This window comes from Sinocyclocheilus anshuiensis, unplaced genomic scaffold, assembly GCF_001515605.1.
Source record: "Sinocyclocheilus anshuiensis isolate Anshui unplaced genomic scaffold, SAMN03320099.WGS_v1.1 scaffold1287, whole genome shotgun sequence".
In the NCBI taxonomy this organism is placed as follows: Eukaryota; Metazoa; Chordata; class Actinopteri; order Cypriniformes; family Cyprinidae; genus Sinocyclocheilus; species Sinocyclocheilus anshuiensis.
In genome coordinates this window covers 423,851-441,613 of record NW_015539958.1, presented here as the reverse complement: position 1 = coordinate 441,613, position 17,763 = coordinate 423,851, and the positions used below count along the sequence as shown (strand labels likewise).

The 17,763-nt window shown below is 37.2% G+C and overlaps 3 protein-coding genes across 5 annotated transcripts in view; 2 read left to right on the top strand and 1 right to left on the bottom strand.

Annotated features, from left to right (window-relative positions):
• LOC107687007 (zinc finger protein 385D-like) overlaps positions 1-4,844 on the top strand; it is an 88,790-nt gene extending 83,946 nt beyond the window's left edge. The window contains exons 7-10 of the mRNA XM_016484146.1: positions 861-1,048; positions 2,615-2,713; positions 3,213-3,305; positions 3,827-4,844. Of these exons, the coding sequence (XP_016339632.1) occupies positions 861-1,048; positions 2,615-2,713; positions 3,213-3,305; positions 3,827-4,054 (608 nt within the window). The 3' untranslated portion in view covers positions 4,055-4,844. The remainder of the gene's footprint in view (positions 1-860; positions 1,049-2,614; positions 2,714-3,212; positions 3,306-3,826) is intronic.
• Positions 4,845-9,149: 4,305 nt separating this feature from the next.
• Positions 9,150-11,968, bottom strand: nkiras2 (NFKB inhibitor interacting Ras-like 2). 2 transcript variants are annotated; one of them, XM_016484161.1, is made up of 4 exons: positions 11,881-11,968; positions 11,503-11,640; positions 11,182-11,423; positions 9,150-10,246 (listed from the first exon to the last, which is right to left on the bottom strand). In XM_016484161.1, exons 2-4 carry the CDS (start codon positions 11,594-11,596, stop codon positions 10,004-10,006), a joined length of 579 nt encoding a protein of 192 aa, XP_016339647.1. In that variant the 5' UTR covers positions 11,597-11,640; positions 11,881-11,968; the 3' UTR covers positions 9,150-10,003. The 2 variants fall into 2 exon arrangements, with proteins under 2 accessions (XP_016339647.1, XP_016339646.1); XM_016484160.1 differs by having other exon boundaries at positions 11,503-11,659; positions 11,881-11,959.
• A 2,237-nt stretch (positions 11,969-14,205) lies between these two features.
• LOC107687006 (dnaJ homolog subfamily C member 7-like) overlaps positions 14,206-17,763 on the top strand; it is a 27,632-nt gene continuing 24,074 nt past the window's right edge. Inside the window, exon 1 of one of the 2 annotated variants that reach the window (XM_016484144.1) lies at positions 14,206-14,369. In XM_016484144.1, the coding sequence (XP_016339630.1) occupies positions 14,206-14,369 (164 nt within the window). The remainder of the gene's footprint in view (positions 14,370-17,763) is intronic. The other variant, XM_016484145.1, reaches the window with a different exon arrangement.

Sequence of the window (17,763 nt, the reverse complement as noted above, 5' to 3'; positions counted from 1 at the left end):
AGCTGGCCAATCACAGCACACCTCGCTTTTTCAGACCGATGAGCTTTGTAAAAATCGACGCGTTTCAAAAAGGCGGGGCATAGAGGAGAAACAATAATGTACAGTATGTGGAAAATAATGTGTTTTTTTAACTTTAAAACGCATAAACACATTTCATTACACCAAATACACAAAATAATGTTCTTTTTAGCAGCATCATATGACCCCTTTAATACATATTAGAATGATTTCTGTAAGAAATTCAGCTTTACATCACAGAAAAAAAAATTACATTTTAAAATATATTAAAATAGAAAACAGCTGTTTGAAGTTGTAATAATATTTCAGAATATTACAGTTTTAATATTATTTTTGATCAAATAAATGCATAAGAGGCTTCTTTCAAAAACATTAAATTCTTACTGACCGTAAACTTTTGAATGGTAGTGTATTTGTATTTATTTTGGTTTGTAAACTCATGAATCAACCCCATAAATGAATGTGAATAATCTGAGAATAATCTAACAAACCCTTTTCAATTTACAGCATTAATATTTCATCAACTCCATAATAAACAATAATTTCAATATAATCTGAGAAAATTTGTTTTAATAAATAATATTGTAACAATAGACACAATTTTAGACCATTATTGCATACTTATTTAACACCTTTGTTCCCCCTCCCCCCCCTTATTCAATTCCATCACACAAAGGCATGAGGAACACCTTTGTTTTTAACATTTACATAAATGTAGTAGATGTTTTACACATTTTCGTTTTCAAGATAATTCCATAAATTCACCCTTATAAATGTAGTTTATTTCTGCATAAATAAGTAACCTTCGTCATGTGAATTCCTTACCTTTTCGAACGTCACAGGCACCAAACATAAACTAATGATGGAAGGACAGAGTGTGTTGCCACGACGACGAGGGAAGACACTGTCGTCCCGCCCCTCATGTAAAAGCAAGCGATTGGCCAGTAAGGGGAGTGTGGGCGTGGCCAGCAAGAGCTTCAGCTGTGACGTTTGCGAGATCCATGTTAACTCTGAGACTCAACTCAGCCAGGTAACCATAAAACAATTTTGCACACATGCATGTGATACACTGGAATATCGAAAAAATATGTTTTAAGTAACATTATTTGACGTTCAGAGCCCATCTTTGGGTCCTAATATGCCATTTTAGGCTAAAATTAAAATCCAGCCTTGTTCACATTTCCGGTGTTCTCTCTGTATACGTAACCTAGCCTAACTAGCTGTGTTTTTAGTAGCAGGTAGCTACATTGCAGGCTTGTTATTTTATCCTGTCAGGAATGACCTTCTAGAAATTGACAATCCACTGACAAAACAGCTGCTGGAAATCAGCTACACCAGGGCTGTCCAAACTCGGTCCTGGAGGGCTGGTGTCCTGCAGAGTTTAGCTCCAACCCTAATTAAACACACCTGAACCAGCTAATCAAGCTCTTTACTAGGCATAGAAACTTCCAGTCAGGTGTGTTGAGGCAAGTTGGAGCTAAACTCTGCAGGACACCAGCCCTCCAGGACCGAGTTTGGACAGCCCTGAGCTACACCATTGACAGACACATAGTTTATTTTGTTGGCATTGGCAGTTTGTCTAACTGTTTCTCAGAGGAAACATCTACTTCTTGGCCAAGTTTGTTACCTGGTATAGTTGTGTTGGGAAAAGCATGTTTTCCCACATAAACAAATGAAATGTAAAAATGTATAAACTCTTGCTCTGCGAGTTACTCAAACGGAGTAAACATTTACATTTGGATTTCTGGGTTGAGTTTTCGATGTACCAGGAACATGCTAATCAGTCCGAGATGAGTCATTTGACCATATCTAATGTGTGTTTCCAGTGCATATTGACTGGGTGAAGGTGAATTGTTGATACCCCCGTCTGTGCTGGTTACTTGTTAATGTGACTCAACAAATTTGTCATGCTGACATTGGAGCTATGCTGAAAATCTCCTGGCATTCAATTTATTTACACATCAACTTTGTTCATGGATCATGACCACAGTGAATTTCTCATCATTCATGACCATTCTTATGTAAATTGTTGCATTTAATTGAGTGCAGCAATTTACATAAAATGCTTTTATAAACTTTACACTTTTTTCTGTTTCTGTTTCATGAATGAGTGTGTGTGTGTGTGTGTGTGTGTGTGTGTGTGCATGTTTATGTGGTTTATGAGGACACAAATTTGTATAACATGGGTATGACATAGGTATTACAACGAGAAGGTGATTTATGAGGACATTTTCAGTGTCCCTGTAGTTTAGGGGTAGGGTAGGTGTAGGGCAATAGAAAATACGGTTTGAACAGTATAAAAACCATTACGCCTAAAGAGAGTCCCATGTGTGTTGGCCTGGTGTCTGCACAGGCCTGAGGAACATGACATTTAATGGTATTTCATGCTTCCCTTAAGCTGTTTCTGAAGTGTAAAGTAAACAAGATGAAGGCTGTTGAAAAAGAAAGAGGGGAGGGAAAGAGGTGAAAGGTATTAAAAAGTTAAAGATTTTTAGGAAAAAGGAAAAACTGCTCTTATTTTATCTTGACCAAGTATCTCATGTCAGGCTTGAAAATGCACCATTAAAAATACACCTTTATTTCTGTATTTGTTTAGCACATGAACAGCCGAAGGCATAAGGATAGACTGGCTGGGAAGCCCCCGAAGCCCAAGTTCAACCCTCATGCCAAGAGTCAGCCTACCTCAGCAGCCTCGGTGAGCATGGTTACACTCACTGTGATTTACATGCTAATAGTCGAGTGTTCCTGTAGCTCAAACAGTAGGATAGCATGGCGCTAGCAACGTCAAAGTCATGAGTTCAATTCCCATAGAATTCATGAACTGCTGAAATGTCCCTTTGGATAGAAGAACCTGCCAAATATATGTGTGTAAATGTAATAGTCATATTCAGCTGATCAATACAGAGTACTGAGTTTTTAAAAAATCTAATATGGATTGTATCATGCTGATGTAGTACAAATGCATATTAAAACCCAGAGTTCATTTTAAACAATGGGACTGATGATGATTGAGAGGACAATATAATAAAGCAAACCTCTTCTCAGCATGAAAGGAAAAAGGGAGAGGAAGTTACTCAGGGTAGGATGCTAGCAAACAGGCTCATCATGATACAAGGAGTAATTTTGCGTAATTAAGACATTTTTTATGTCTGCTACACACACACGACTATAGCAGCTCTCCTGATCTGTTCCAGCAGGGTGTCAGATGGAACGGTTATGCGGGAGGCGCACTGTCTGTAATGAAGAAAGTTATCAACCAATGCAATCTGTCCACTCTGTCCACACAGGTGAGTGACAGAACTTAAACCTCATTAACAGCCTCTTAAAGGTGTAGTGTATAATTTATGCACCATATCACCACATTAGATTAACCAATGGCATGACTATATATTTCAAAATTAAAGAAAAGGGGAATTTAAAACTCAATTAATTAGATTTAATATACAGTTTCTGTTAATAGAAATAGTTTTGTTATAGTTACAGAAGAAATACAGAAAATATTTTAGCCTATATGGAGGGATCTTGTATAACAGGTGGCCTTATAGTCAAAAAGGCTGAGAATCACTGAGCTACATTGTACAAAAAAAAAATTACTGAAGTTTGAAATATAGATTATTCAATTATTATTATTATTATTATTTTTTTTTACAAGAACATATTTCAGGTTTTACTAGCAATTTCTGAGTGGAAATTGTTTCACCACCAAATTGTCAAAAATATCTTTGTGATATCTTAATTTTTGGCATAATGATTAATTCTCTCTCTTTCTCTCTCTCTCTCTCTCTCTCCCTCTCTCTCTCTCTCTCAGACTAAACTGATTCTACAGAAGCAATTGACTAAAAATTTGGCCGCCAGCTTCCTTCCCACCCCCATAACTCCGCCCACCCTCTGCACAGTCACAGCCAATCCACTCACACTGCGACACCCGCCGGGCACTACTTTCATTCAGACGCCCATCCTCGGCCCTGCCCTCTTTAGGCCAGCGCCCGGACCTCTGAGAGCAACACACACTCCCATCATATTTTCCCCTTATTGATCACCTCGAAACAAAGCAAACACGCTCTTACAACAAGGGCGTACATTCACGTGATTTAGTCTTACGATCCGTTCTCAGTACTGACGGTCTCTGTGCAAACTTCGTCCGTGCTCCCGCTCTCCGAGCTGTATACACTTAAGTATATAAACACAAACACACACTCCCATAGTGTTCCCTGTCCTCCTCAAAAACTGTGACTCTGAGAGAGTCACTCTTGAACTATGCAGCAAAGGGAGAGAGAGTGTGTGAGAGAGAGAGCAAGACCATATATGGGAATATGGGAGGGGCCTCATTGATAACACCAGCCCACTATGCAGATGAACGCTTTAATGACAGGACAAGACTGATAAAGGAGTGAAAGAGCTATAAGAAGGATATTTAGTTTTGCTTTATGAGATATTTATCATTATACAGATATTAATCAGGTTATTATTCTATAATTTATTAGAGGAAAGCCAATTTTAGAGACCTATAACTGCGTTAGCTGTTTGTTTAGTGAGGAAATGCAAACATCCCTTTACTTGATGCTTTTTTTTAAGTATTTTAAATTGTTATTAGTCTGTTTTCTTGTCGTTCCACATGGATATATTGCCGTTGGTCTGTGTATTCGCACACATTTTGAGTAACCTCATCTGACCGGCTTTTGTTATAAACACAAAGCTCATTGGTCTGTCAGTTTACAGATGCTAAGGCTTTCTGTCATGGGTAATCACAGAATAACACAGAGTACCAGTCTAATATACGAACGTGACAATTTGGTAGCAAGGCAACACACACACACACACACACACACTCGTCTGTCAGTTTACAGATGCAAAGGCTTTCTGTCATGGGTAATCACAGAATAACACAGAGTGCCAGTCTAATATACGAAGGTGACAATTTGGTAGCAAGGCATCACACACACACACACACACTCGCTCCCAATCAGTGTCGTAATTTTCTCAGTGTTGATGCATAGATTAGATGATTTGAGATTGCAGATGCACACACACACACAACCTCAGATGAGATGATTGCGGTTCAGTCACAGTTTGACGTGGCCTTTTATCTCCGCATATTTTGCTCTCAGTATTTCCTCATTACGGCCTCACAAAGGTCAGTGTGCCTGTCAAAAATCTGTCCGCATCCTATCTTGATTAAGATCTAAAACCTCACCATGTTATTTGCGCGCGCGTGTGTGTGTGTGTGTGTGTGTGTGTGTGTGTGTGTTTAATCCAAAACCTGTCATGAGTTCATTACTCTTGATCTTATTCAGAATAACATTTTAGATTCTGGAAGCATCATTGATTTATTTGCACAGAGGAGCCATTGCCAAAACATAATGACCATAATGGCGGTGACTGAAAATACATCAGTACTGTTGAAAGGAGGATGTAGGTGTATTTTTTAATTTTACACTTGAATAGCAACGTGTTAAATTTCAGATATATTAAACTCTCCTGCTACAAGTATATACAAATGTTCCTGTCAGTCTGAACAAAGTCACGTCGCTTTGCCCCAGATGGTTTTAGATGGACTAAGACTGATCTTCTGTCTTCAGACATGTAGAATTGAATTAGACATTACTGTTGAGTCTATGTTTTTTGATTGGAACCATTTTTTCATCAGATTTTTTTTTAAACGCGCCCTAGCATACAGAGCTTTTTGTAAATATTTTATGAATACAGCTTTTAAAAGTGAATCATTAACATTTACAATATATACAATTAGAGTAAATATGTAGAATTTTATGAGATGTGTAATGTAGATTCTTTATCTGGTTATTGTAATTAATGTGATAATAAGAATGAGCTCTACTTGAAGTTATTACTTTTTGTCACAATTTCTGCAGAGACATGCATACTGAAATAAGGAGATAATCTAATGTGAAGTAGATAAGATTATGTAGTTTTTACATCAAATTGTAAATCAAAGCGCTTGTGAGAGAACGAAGGCGATGGAATATAAGAAATATTGCTAAAAACGGGCTGAGACTTGGACACCTAGACAAGGCCGCAGAGCCAGGAGTCATGGGTGAGTCTCAAGCCCACTCAGGGCTCTTGATTTTCAGAGGACGGTTTGCCCTTGAGGGAATGAAGCCTGGGGCCTTGAACAGAGCTAACTAACAACAGCCATATTGACACTTCAAGAGGCACAACATGGACAAATTCTGCATTTTTTTCTGAGGACACTTTAGAACAAGGACTTTGCTTGGACATGAATCAAATCTCTTATTTTTGTGTGCGTGTGTGTTTTGATAACTCCCAAATGTCAAACTCTTCCCCATAAGTTCCAAGAAAGGACAAATGGTGAATGAGAAATAACACTGGTCCATCAGTGGGATACCTTCATGCTTTCTTGAGGCACAAGAAGACGTAACCACACCATTCCTAGTTGTGTTGTCCTCATGAGGTCCATACAGCAGATATGGCTGGTTATGATACATATGACTGTGACGGTCTCTGGTAGGTGGCTGATTTCACATGTTGTCCAAAAGTAACAGTTTCAAAATATCTTTAAGGTTGTTTGTTGGGATTTTATGTTGCTTTTTTAGTTAAATTCAATCTTTAAGCAATAATGACGGAAACTGGAACCTTTTTAAGAAAACGAAAAATTGCTCTGTTTCTTTCTCTCTCTACCTTTTGTGTACATGTTTCTTCCCTCGTTCTCTTAATGTTGTGAGTGCTCAATAGTGTGCACAGTGTTCCTATCGCCAATATGGAGGAAATTAGCTTAATATGGCATTTCTCTCCCTTTATTTTACACCGATGGAATCTGTTTGTCACAGGGCAGTCATGAAAATGTACATTGCCAGCAGTGACCAGACAGTGGATGGCATTTCTAATTTTTTCCATGTTGGTTCTGGGCTAATATGACTTCGATTCACACTCCCTTTTACTTCCTGCTGTAGTTTGCCTGCCTTGTGCCAAAATATAAATTCCTAAATGCCAAATTTAAGATTTTTTTTTTCAATAATCCAATAGACTGCACATACAACCTATGAGAGTGAAACTCTCATATGATCAGAAAGCACAAAAAAATCAGTTTCTCCCGTGAATGTTTAAAAATCATGAAGCCTCATGTGAAAATGTGCATGTGTGCGTGTAAACTGACAAATATGTGAATTGTGTCCAGTGTTTCTGGAAGATGAAGATTTCAATAACGCTTAAAAGGGACATGGCCAGTATTAAGTAATTTAAATAACGACAGACATATATGTTATTTGTTCTTTGTGCTCAATACATTTCTGTCTGTGACTGATCTGAACTGTCTGCTGACACAAAGGAAAACGTATTTTCATAGGATTTTGCGTCTTGGTTTTCTGACTCATTTGCTCTTTCTCTGTACAGGGTATGGATGAATGCGTGAAAACGAAATAAAGGAGAGAGAGAGAGAAATAAATCGATTAGACTTCCACCCCAGTGCTCCGGCTGTTCTCTTGGGGGCTTATGGGACTCGTGGTTATTGACCAGAGGATGACAGCTTGTCGTGGCGTCTTGCTTTATAATGACAAACGTGTCGAAACTTCCCAGTTCGATGTAAACCCGGCACAACCAGCCAAAAAAGTTTATCAACTGTCTGGTATCCACGATGATACACACAAGCACATTTTTTTTCATTCCAATCGTTCACCTCAACAAGTGTGCGCCACCTTGTGTTTACGACGAGAACGGCAAGAATATGAAAGGAGACTGACAGATTTTCACAGGTTTTACAAACTGGTGTCGTTTTAACCTTTACATTCATTAAACATTTTAATTTAGAAAATTTTGGTAGTGATAGTATATGTCCATTGTTATTAGTTACAAATCGGCATGGACTCTGAGATTCAGATTTTTACAGACGTGTAAAAACATGTAAACACACACACACACACACACACACACACACACACACACATATATATATATATATATATAAAAGCAATTACTACTAATAAAAATGAAAATGTTCGCCTTCTAGTAATTAAATTAATTTGTCACCACCAAAGTGTTTTACCACTTAATTAGATATTATCGAGCTACAAAATGCCTTCTACTTAGCGATCGTGTTCAGGTGCACCAGTGAACGTTTTGAGAACTTCGGCAAAGTTATCTGGTCTTTAATAACGTTCTCAAATCGTTAGAACAAAAACGTTATTTTTAATTATTTTAAATGTTCCTATTTGATTAAGAATGTTCAGGAAACATTTAAAAGTTTGCAAAATACTCAAATCGAATGTCCCCTTAACATTTGCATAACCAAGAAAAAACAAGTAGGTCTAATGTTTCATAACTTAATAGAAATGTTAGCTAAAGTTCTCTATTTTGTTAACTGGGACTGTGCGTTTTTTGCATCATGCTGTGATTTACAAAATACACCAATTCACTCAAAAGTATATTAGTATGCCATTATTGAAAATCAATAAATATTTGTATATTGTACCAACCCCCTCCCCCTTCGCATCTTGCATGTAGGCTTCTTTTTGCTGGGTTTATGGGGTGTCAGCCCATTCTTCAGCTCACTGCATGAAAGCATGCAACTTATGAAGTTCCCAGACCCTAATAGAGAGTGACATTCTTGATACTATATGTTTGCAATGTGTGTCGTGTATTGTGTAACAGTGGGTAAAAAGTAAATTTGCATAATGTGAAGCATTTGATCTGTGATCTGTAAACACTATTGGTGCACACTGATGCAAGCCTCATGAAATGAAGGGTAGCTTAAAGCAAGCATTAACCAGACAGACATTCATTACACACAGAGACACACTCTCTCCCTGGCAGAAGTGGAGAGCCCTCTATTATAAGGTCACTGCAGATCTAGCCATGAACGAAATGAAATATCCACTCCGTACAAAGATAGATAAAGGGCAAATAAAACCAATTCTCCCATTTACTCCCCCTGAAGAGAGATTGAGAGAGACTGCAGATATGTCAGACTCGGGCTCATTCAGTCGGAAGATGGCTGCTGTGCTGTTAAGCAGACAAGCTTTGAACTGTGTACAGATCATGTGCTTAAAATTAAGTCTTTATTGAACATTACCATTATTTCTGACCATTGTGTGAAGCTCTAATTTAGCTTTAGATTAGAAAAGATTATTGAGTGTTAAACAATAGCAGTCAAGCAGCTTTATTAAGATGCTCATACAGTCTTTGTTTTCAGACAAAAATGCTTTATGATGCTTTTAAGCATGTCAAAATGTATTTAAAAGCAATCTCAGCTAAAAAGAAGTAAAATATTCACAAGTCATACATTTTCCCTGTAAAAAGAACAGAAATATATTGTATATGCTCACAACTGAAAGCAAACATTATACAATATGAATGACTACTCACAAAATGCAGTGTCGTCAGGTTAAAAAGCACAGTAGTGAACTCTCACTCACAATCAAACAAACACGTGTACAATTTCACTTGCTAAGGTGTTTTTATGGAATAAATCAGTAAATTTATAGGAATGTGTCTGGTGCAAAATATGAACACCTGAAAATAAGTAAAACATCCATTGCAGTCCACTTAATTAAGACATTCTTCTGTCAAGTTCATGTCATAGAAAAGAGCAGTCATCATGGCACAAACGTCATTAAATACGCCTGAATTGAACAACTCGAATCATCCTAGCTGATTTCACATAAGATGTAACAACTTTTTGCAACGTAGAGGTATATATATATATATATATATATATATCAATCAGTGTAAAAACAGTATTTTGTTTTGTCAGTCAATTGCTTCAAGATAAGCATGAGATAAATATATCACATATATCACAGCAACATATGGATTCTATCCTGTATGTTTATGAATATAAAACTTCATTAATGCAGTAACTTCATACAGTGTGCTAAACTTATAATGGCACTCCAAGTTCAAATGTTTTGAACGATATAAAAATGTCACTATTTAGAGATTTGCCTTACATCTCCCATCTAACATATCTTATCTTTATGTTACTCTGTCAGCTCTGTTGCCATCTTCTCGATCTCTAGCTGTCCAGGGAGCCGCTGCCCTTGTTCTTGTTGCGGCTGAGTGGGAAGGTGGATTTGCTCTGAGGTTGGGTCATTTTGCTGGCCAGATGGACAAAGGGCTCGATGAGCGTTCGTCTGTCGGTCACAGTGACCTCCCACAGCCTGACCTTCTCCTGCCGTGCCCACTGTTGAGCCGCCTCGCTGTCCACCCTCCTCTGATCCTGCAGGTCCAACTTATTACCCACAACAACAATAGTCACCTGTGAGACAGAAAGAGAAATATTCTTTAAATTTTTTTCATGATTATAATGTTAGTAGTTTTTTTTTTTTGTCAAGTTTTATATCAAAATATCAATTAAAATTTGATTCCTCGTGATTTGACACTATAGTTAAAAAATTTGGGGTGGCAAGATTTTTTTATTGTTTTACAAGAACTCTTATGCTCACCAAGGCTATGATTATTTGATTAAAAAAAAAAATATATATATATATATACACACACACAGTAAAACTGTAATATTATGAAATATTAGCAAAAACAACAGTTTTTTTATTTGAATATATTCTAAAACGTAATTTATTCCTGTGATGGCCAAGCTGAATTTTCAGCATCATTACTCCAGTCTTCAGTGTCACATGATCTTCAGAAATCATTCTAATATGATGATTTGCTGCTCAAGAAACATTTGTTCTGCTTTATATTTTTGTACCCAGCTAACAAAAAAAATGTTCAAAGAACGTTTTGCTAATGTTAAGGGAACTTTATATTTTATCACTTTGCAAACATGATGGAAATTGTATTTTTAAATTACCTCTAAATGGTCTGTAACGAATAGCAACATTTACAAAAATCAGATAAGCCGACTTTTATCCACGAACTATGTATAAATAATGTTTTGTGCAATCATTCTATTAATGTTACTGGAAGAACATTTGTTCATAACTGAGAGAATCTTGTCAGAACGTTGCCCGTTAGCTGGGTAGAAAGTGTCATACATTTTTCAGGATTCTTTAATGAATATCTGTACATTTCAAATGAACAGCATTTATTTGAAATAGAAAGCTATTTCAACAACATACGTGTCTTTACTGTCACTTTTGATCAATTCGTCCTTGATGAATAAAAGTATTAATTAAAAAATCTAATCATATGGACCCTCAAACTTTTGAACGGGTGCATAACAAGCACACAGACCTCTTTTTTATCACGGCAGCGGTCGATCTCTTTCTTCAGAGCCTCTACGCGTTTGAAGGACTCTTTGCTGTCGATGCTGTAGACGAGCACGAAGCCGTCGGCGAAAGTGAAGTAGTGCCGCGGAAACTCCTGACCATCACGCAGCCCGCGCGTGTCGTAAAACCGCACCTGTTCTCGGGTGCCGCGGTCCGTTTCCACAGACCCGATGTAAATGTCCTCCAGTGTCTCCATGGTCTCTGAACCTGCCAAACGGGTACTATGTGAATCTACTCTTCAGTTATTTATTTGGGTTTGAGAAATGCCTGCTGTCACAACACTCACCTACAACATGGTTGGCGTAGAGCAGCTGCTCCAGAACAGCAGTTTTCCCCACTGATGCCTGACCACACACCACCACCTTGCAGCTCTTGCCCATGATCTCTTACAAGCGCTCAGTCCTCATTAAAGTACAGAAATAAACTAGAGAAGTAGTAGAACTCTGTCACAACAAGAGAATAGTGAGAATAACTGACGTGTTGTCATAATGTTTTATGCAACGGTCACAAGAGCGCCGCACACACTGGTTTGGATAAACCTGCTGCGCCTTTACATAATCAGATTACTGTATAATTGAATACTAAATTGTATTCATCTTTGATCAATATTAAAATGCATAAAGAAGACGACCAAAGTTAACGTTTAAGGAAAGACTTAACTCACCGTACTCTCTTCCTGTTTATGTCAGATTTCAGCCTTCGACGAAATTTGACACCAGTTCCGTTGAGCTGCAGGGCGCCCTCTTCTGTTCGGAGGACAGCAACATGCCGAACATGCTCAGTGCGGTCTAACCACGTTTCATATTTCTAATAACCAATAAAAATGAACTAATAAGCCAAATTAACTAAGGTGAATATGTCAAAATGATGCGCTACTCATTCAGTCCAGTACATGATATTTCTCTTCGGTGTCAAGATTGGTGATGCATTGACCAAAATGTTCATGAGAATATTTAAACCCCTTAACGGTCATGAAAGCATGAAAGTGCACTATCCAAACTTAAATTGTTGTAATTTATGAACACTTTGGAATACAGACATAAGGTTGGTCTCTTTTTAAAGAAGAAAATCAGCAGATTATTGCAAAAGTATCAAAAAGTTATAGAAGTTTAAATCTACTGTAAAGAAAATGCACTGTACTTATTTTGTTTTATATATAATAAATATTTTACATAACAGGTTTTACTCTAAAATGGTATAAAATTAAAGCCTTATGTCTAAATAAGTTATATTCCAAATTTGAAGTTGATATGAAAAAAACTGAGGTTCCCGTGAGATTTTATTTAGGGCGTTATACCACAAACAGCCACCGGGTGCCATCCAAACTCCATTTAATTTTTTTTTATGCATTTTTCTGTCACAAATGTCTAGATTCCTCTGTCAATATTACTTCTATCTCAAAATAGAAGATTTGACTCAAAAACCACCAAATATGGAATCCTAAGACTCAGACCTTTCCAATGATATGTTTTTTGTCAAGATTATAAAAAGGTTTGATTCTAAAAGCCCGTAATGCATTTTGTAATATGACACTTGACACCGCCCACTAAGGGGGAGGAGACCGCCAAAAGATTTTAAAGTACCGTTTCCATGGTAACGCAATGTCCAATTTCAAAATGGTTTTCACAGGATGAATCTTGGGCTTCTTAGCTTTCAAATGATATATAATTTATGATGATTACTAAAAGATTTGATAGAGAAAAAGAACAACAAAAAAGAGCGCCAAGCGTCCCACAGGTGGGACGGTGACAGTTAAGGGGTTAAGGGCATTTGATACAAAACTTCAAAGAAAACACAAGGAAAAACACATAGGCCTATATAAGCAAAATAAACAAATTAATGAATATAGTAAAAAAAGATAAATACATAGGCCAAAAATAGGCTGATATTATTTAAAACAATTAGCCTAACTACACTAAACAAATTTTTAAAAAGCAGCCTAAATAGGAAGAAAAATAATACATTATAAATATCACTAAAAATGTCTTCTATTGTTTCAGATATCTGATTTGTTATCAATAACACATTATGACGTAGCGTAGCCTACATACAAAGTCATACTTGCAGAGGTTGTGAAGAACCATTGGTTTCACCTTCTCAAGGAATAGGCCTACGCTTCCTTGACTGAATGAAATTTGAATAAAGGATAATAAATCATTTCAATTGTGAATGACTCTGTTTTTACTGAATCGACTGAATGCATGAATGATCTATTTATTCGGCTGACCACCTGTGATCATAAACAGGATTAATATCTCACTTATTACATCAACTGAAATTAAAATAACACTAGCACTAAATTTAGTATATATAAGTGTAAACAATTTAGCTTTTAAAGCAAAAGTTCAACAATGCAATACCTATTAATATCATCTTTGAAGAATAAGAAAGCTGTAAAATGTGTTAAGATGGCCAGTCCATCACAGGTTAATAGGCCAATTTGTAAACATTTATATTATTTTATTTTACTTTTCTTATGTTTATTTCTATCTTTTGAATTATATTTATGCCGTTTATCCTAAAGTACCCCCTGCCTGTATTTTTTAAATCTTTAAAACCAATTTAAAAAATAAATAAATAGTATACTTTACTATGCCACATTCAGAAAATATGGTCATTTGTCGCCACCTACTGGTGTAAACGCAACGTCACCTGCGATCACCGAGCGAATCTTTTAAGTGAACTGTTTCAAAAGACTCGAGTCAGTTACATGAATCAAAATCCCTTCCATACTATTTAAATACATTCTTTAAATGGTTTCACATAATTATAATAGTTACTACTGATGTCCAGAGAGATATGTGTGCAGTCTCTATTGTTTGAAAACAATGTGAAGAGCGTAAGGCCAGTTTTTGAAAAACTAGGAGCCGTTAATTTTAACTAACTAGACAAAATGCTTTGTGTTAAATTTTAGTGCACTTTTATTTCTGAAAATTGTTTCTACACACACTAATATGTTATAGTAGGTTCTCGTATCCGTTGACCTACTATGGGCATATTGCGCACGGCTGCGGAAGGCGGAGCTGAAGGCGGTATGAAAGGCTCGCATGCCTCGTCTCGTCCTCCGCCTCTGGACAGCAAAATGGCGACTGTTGACTACGACTCGTCTGCGGATCCAGAGATGGACTTAACCAGCGACGAGGAGTTAGAGAGGTACCCGAAAAGAGCGATCACTTTAATCTGATGCCGGGCGATCTGTTCGTGAGGTTGCTGGGTTTTTAGAGAAGCCTTGATCAGGCTCACGGTTGTATAAAGACCCTGAGATCGTGATTGCCGCATAACTTGAAAATCAAGGGGTGTCTTTGGCCTAGCATGCCAGGCAGCTGCGTTTAGTGTTGGGGTGCCTTGCGATTAACCTGGTGTTGTTTTTAACACCTTTTAAGTGAGCTTTGCCCTTTTTAAGCGATGATCAAGGGTGCCGCGCATCGTGTTATTACAACAGATGTGCTGTTCGCCGTGACACAGTTTTAGGGTGAGAATTAGGTTGAAGGCAGCGTCACATCATTGCTCTCAACAACACAATGCAGACGCACTTAAACCCGCACACATCCAGTTAATCATCGCATTGTTGTATTAAATATTTGAAACATTAATAGTCGTTGATTGATACCCTTAGTAGGTAACTACAATGCATAAAAGAAAGAAAAAAACGCACATGGGTATAGAGGAAATGACGTTTTGTCCCTGCGGGTCTCCTATATTTGCAGGCCACTACTTTTGACACTTGCTTGGACATTTTGTCCAATTTAGCAGCACGAACATATTTCGCAGCTTTTTAACATGCATCTCTTAAAGGGACAGTTCCCCATAAAATATGTACATTCTGACATCGTTTAACCCCTTGGATTGCTGATTTAGGTCACGTTAAAGAGGATGACAACCATTTTTTTTTTATGTAAAAAGGACATTTAAAGAAAGTGAATGTTGAATGAGGCTGTCAGTCACTAACATCTGAGGCTGCCTGACATCTACTTCGATGACCGAATTTTAATTTTTGATGTAACGTTACTGTCCCTTTTAATGCATATGACGTTTCGATTGTTTATTTAGTGTTTAGGTGTCATTAATGTCAAGAGATGAATTTGAACCCCGAAGTATTATGTATGTATGTATGAGGACTAGCAACCTATAAGAAGTCGTTCATTTCTGGAACTTTCTGTTTGTCTGACGTTTCTCTGGGCGGACGGAGGCATGACGTGAACTTGGAACGTTGACTTGGAACGATCGGTTACCGAACTGTAACTGGACGCGCGAGAAGTGCAGTTAACCTCGGGTCTGACATAACTTTCCTCATGTTAAGTGTAGTTAGAGTATTATCTGTCAGAGTCGCACACTGCTGCGATGTTACAGTATAAACTTTATGTTCCTGGTGAACTTTAAGTACTTGACTTGAGATTTCTACTATAACTTGTCTGCTGTTGTTTTAATAGTTTTAGTTACGGTTTCCCATGTACTCTAATGTAAGTTGAAGGAATTCATTTTTAACAATATCTTACAAACTTCTAAAGACCTGCTGTGAGCTATGAGGATGTTAATCGATGGTGTATGCTTTTGTTGAAGCCATCAGCCTGCATTATTTAAATTTATTTTTTTAAAGAGCAGGTCATATGGTATTTTAAAGTGTCCTAATATTGTGTTGGAGTCCCCTACAACAGGTTTAAATGCATCTAAGGTCAGAAAACATTGTAATTTTCTCAGAATATACATTTAATATTAGAGTCATTTGTCAATGATTTCGAAACGATTCGTTCCAAGCAAGTTCAGAGCAAACCCCTCCCTTCCATAAGCCTACTCTGCTCTGATTGGTCAGCTGGCCAAGCCTGTTGTGATTGGCACAGAGAGAAGTCCTTGAGCAAGTTTGCGAGCTCTACCATTGACAAAGCACCTTTGCATAAAACAATAATACAGTGCTCCAATCAGTTCTTATAATAATGACATAAAATACAAAAACACTTATGCAAGCGAATGCCCACAGCTAAAGTTTAGCTGCTAAACTGTGAACACTTAACAATAATGGTGGATACGTTAGCCGAGTGCTAACGTGACTAACTGATAAAACAATACAGTTTGTAAAGTACATAAATAATGTTCAATATAATGTAATAATCAAGTTTTTTATGTTGTTTATTTGTCTGTGTTGTTTTTAATATGCTTTTAGACAAACCATGTGCCAATCCATTTATCAACACCATTGCTGAGTATTTTCTCCTTAAAACTAGTTTCCCAAAGGCAGTCACAGAAACGCGGTTTGAAACAGCCTTTGTTTTGCTACGTCACAAAACTCAATAACCAATCGCGTCAAGGGATCCTATCCTTAGCATATCATTAACTGTTCTGCAAAGCAGAGGGTCTAGTGAGAAGGCAGCCAGGTTAATCCGGTAACAGTTTTTTTTTTTCTGTAGATGTATCGCCTGACATCCGCACGTCACACGTGTATGATCACGGGCGCGATTTGGAATCACAAACTTGGCTGCATTTGAGTCTTCAAGGCATTTTGAGGACACAACATCATCTAAGTAAATTTAACGAATGTTACAGTTTCCACTGTAGTTGTCCGCTAGTAAAAACAGTTTTATCAGTCATTATCCGTGTACGAACCAGCGCAAACAGATAATGTTACCTCACGAAGTTAGCCATCAGTCTCCTTGCTTACATTGAGCATACCAGCTTATTTCTGGTTCAAACACATATGGCTTAATTAAACCAATATTTCCACTTGCCATTGCCATTGTATCGCGTTTACTACAGTTCAGTTCAGTACAGTTCAGGAGGCGCTGGCTCATGGCTGGCTGCTGTGTGACTGAGTGGAGGCGGGGCTAATTTGGGTATTCATAGATCCGCGTATAGTAAATGAGGCAAGGGTGTAGAGTTGCATTCAAGCTATTTTAAGGCATGAGAAATTTCATTTTTATGATCAAAGATGAGTTTTAAAGGATAAAATTTGACTACAGGGGGACTTTAACTTTTAATCAGAACGCAGAACAGCTGTATCACAGCAGTGTTAATTTCATTGACGAATAATTTTCGTCATAATTGTCGTCAACGACATTTTTTTCACCGACGACAACGAGACCATAACGAACTAAAACTCTTTTTGAATGACAAAAATTATGACGTAAATCTATTGACATTTTCGTCAACTAATAAAAACGAGATGAAAATGTTGGGGAGGGACGATTTGGGATGAGATTCATTCAGAATGAATCTGCTGCGTGGTTCGGAGGTTATATGAACCTAAATGTGAACGTAAACCGTTGGAAGAACGTGTATCAGTACATTGCATCCATTGCAGCTGTGCATTCGGTTTTAAAGGGACAGCAGCTTAATTTAGTTGCTGTCCGAGTCATTGTTAATGTGAATCAAGTAACAAAAGAAAGACAGAGAATCATGCATTGCTCTTGACTGAAAAACTTTAGTAGCCTTAAAGATTAATCTAAATTTATTTATAGAAATAAATGTCTGCTTGAAAGAATGAAGAATATGGTAAACAAGTTGCTATAAAGAATACATAATTAGCCTATATAACCATTGGTATTTCATTAAAAAG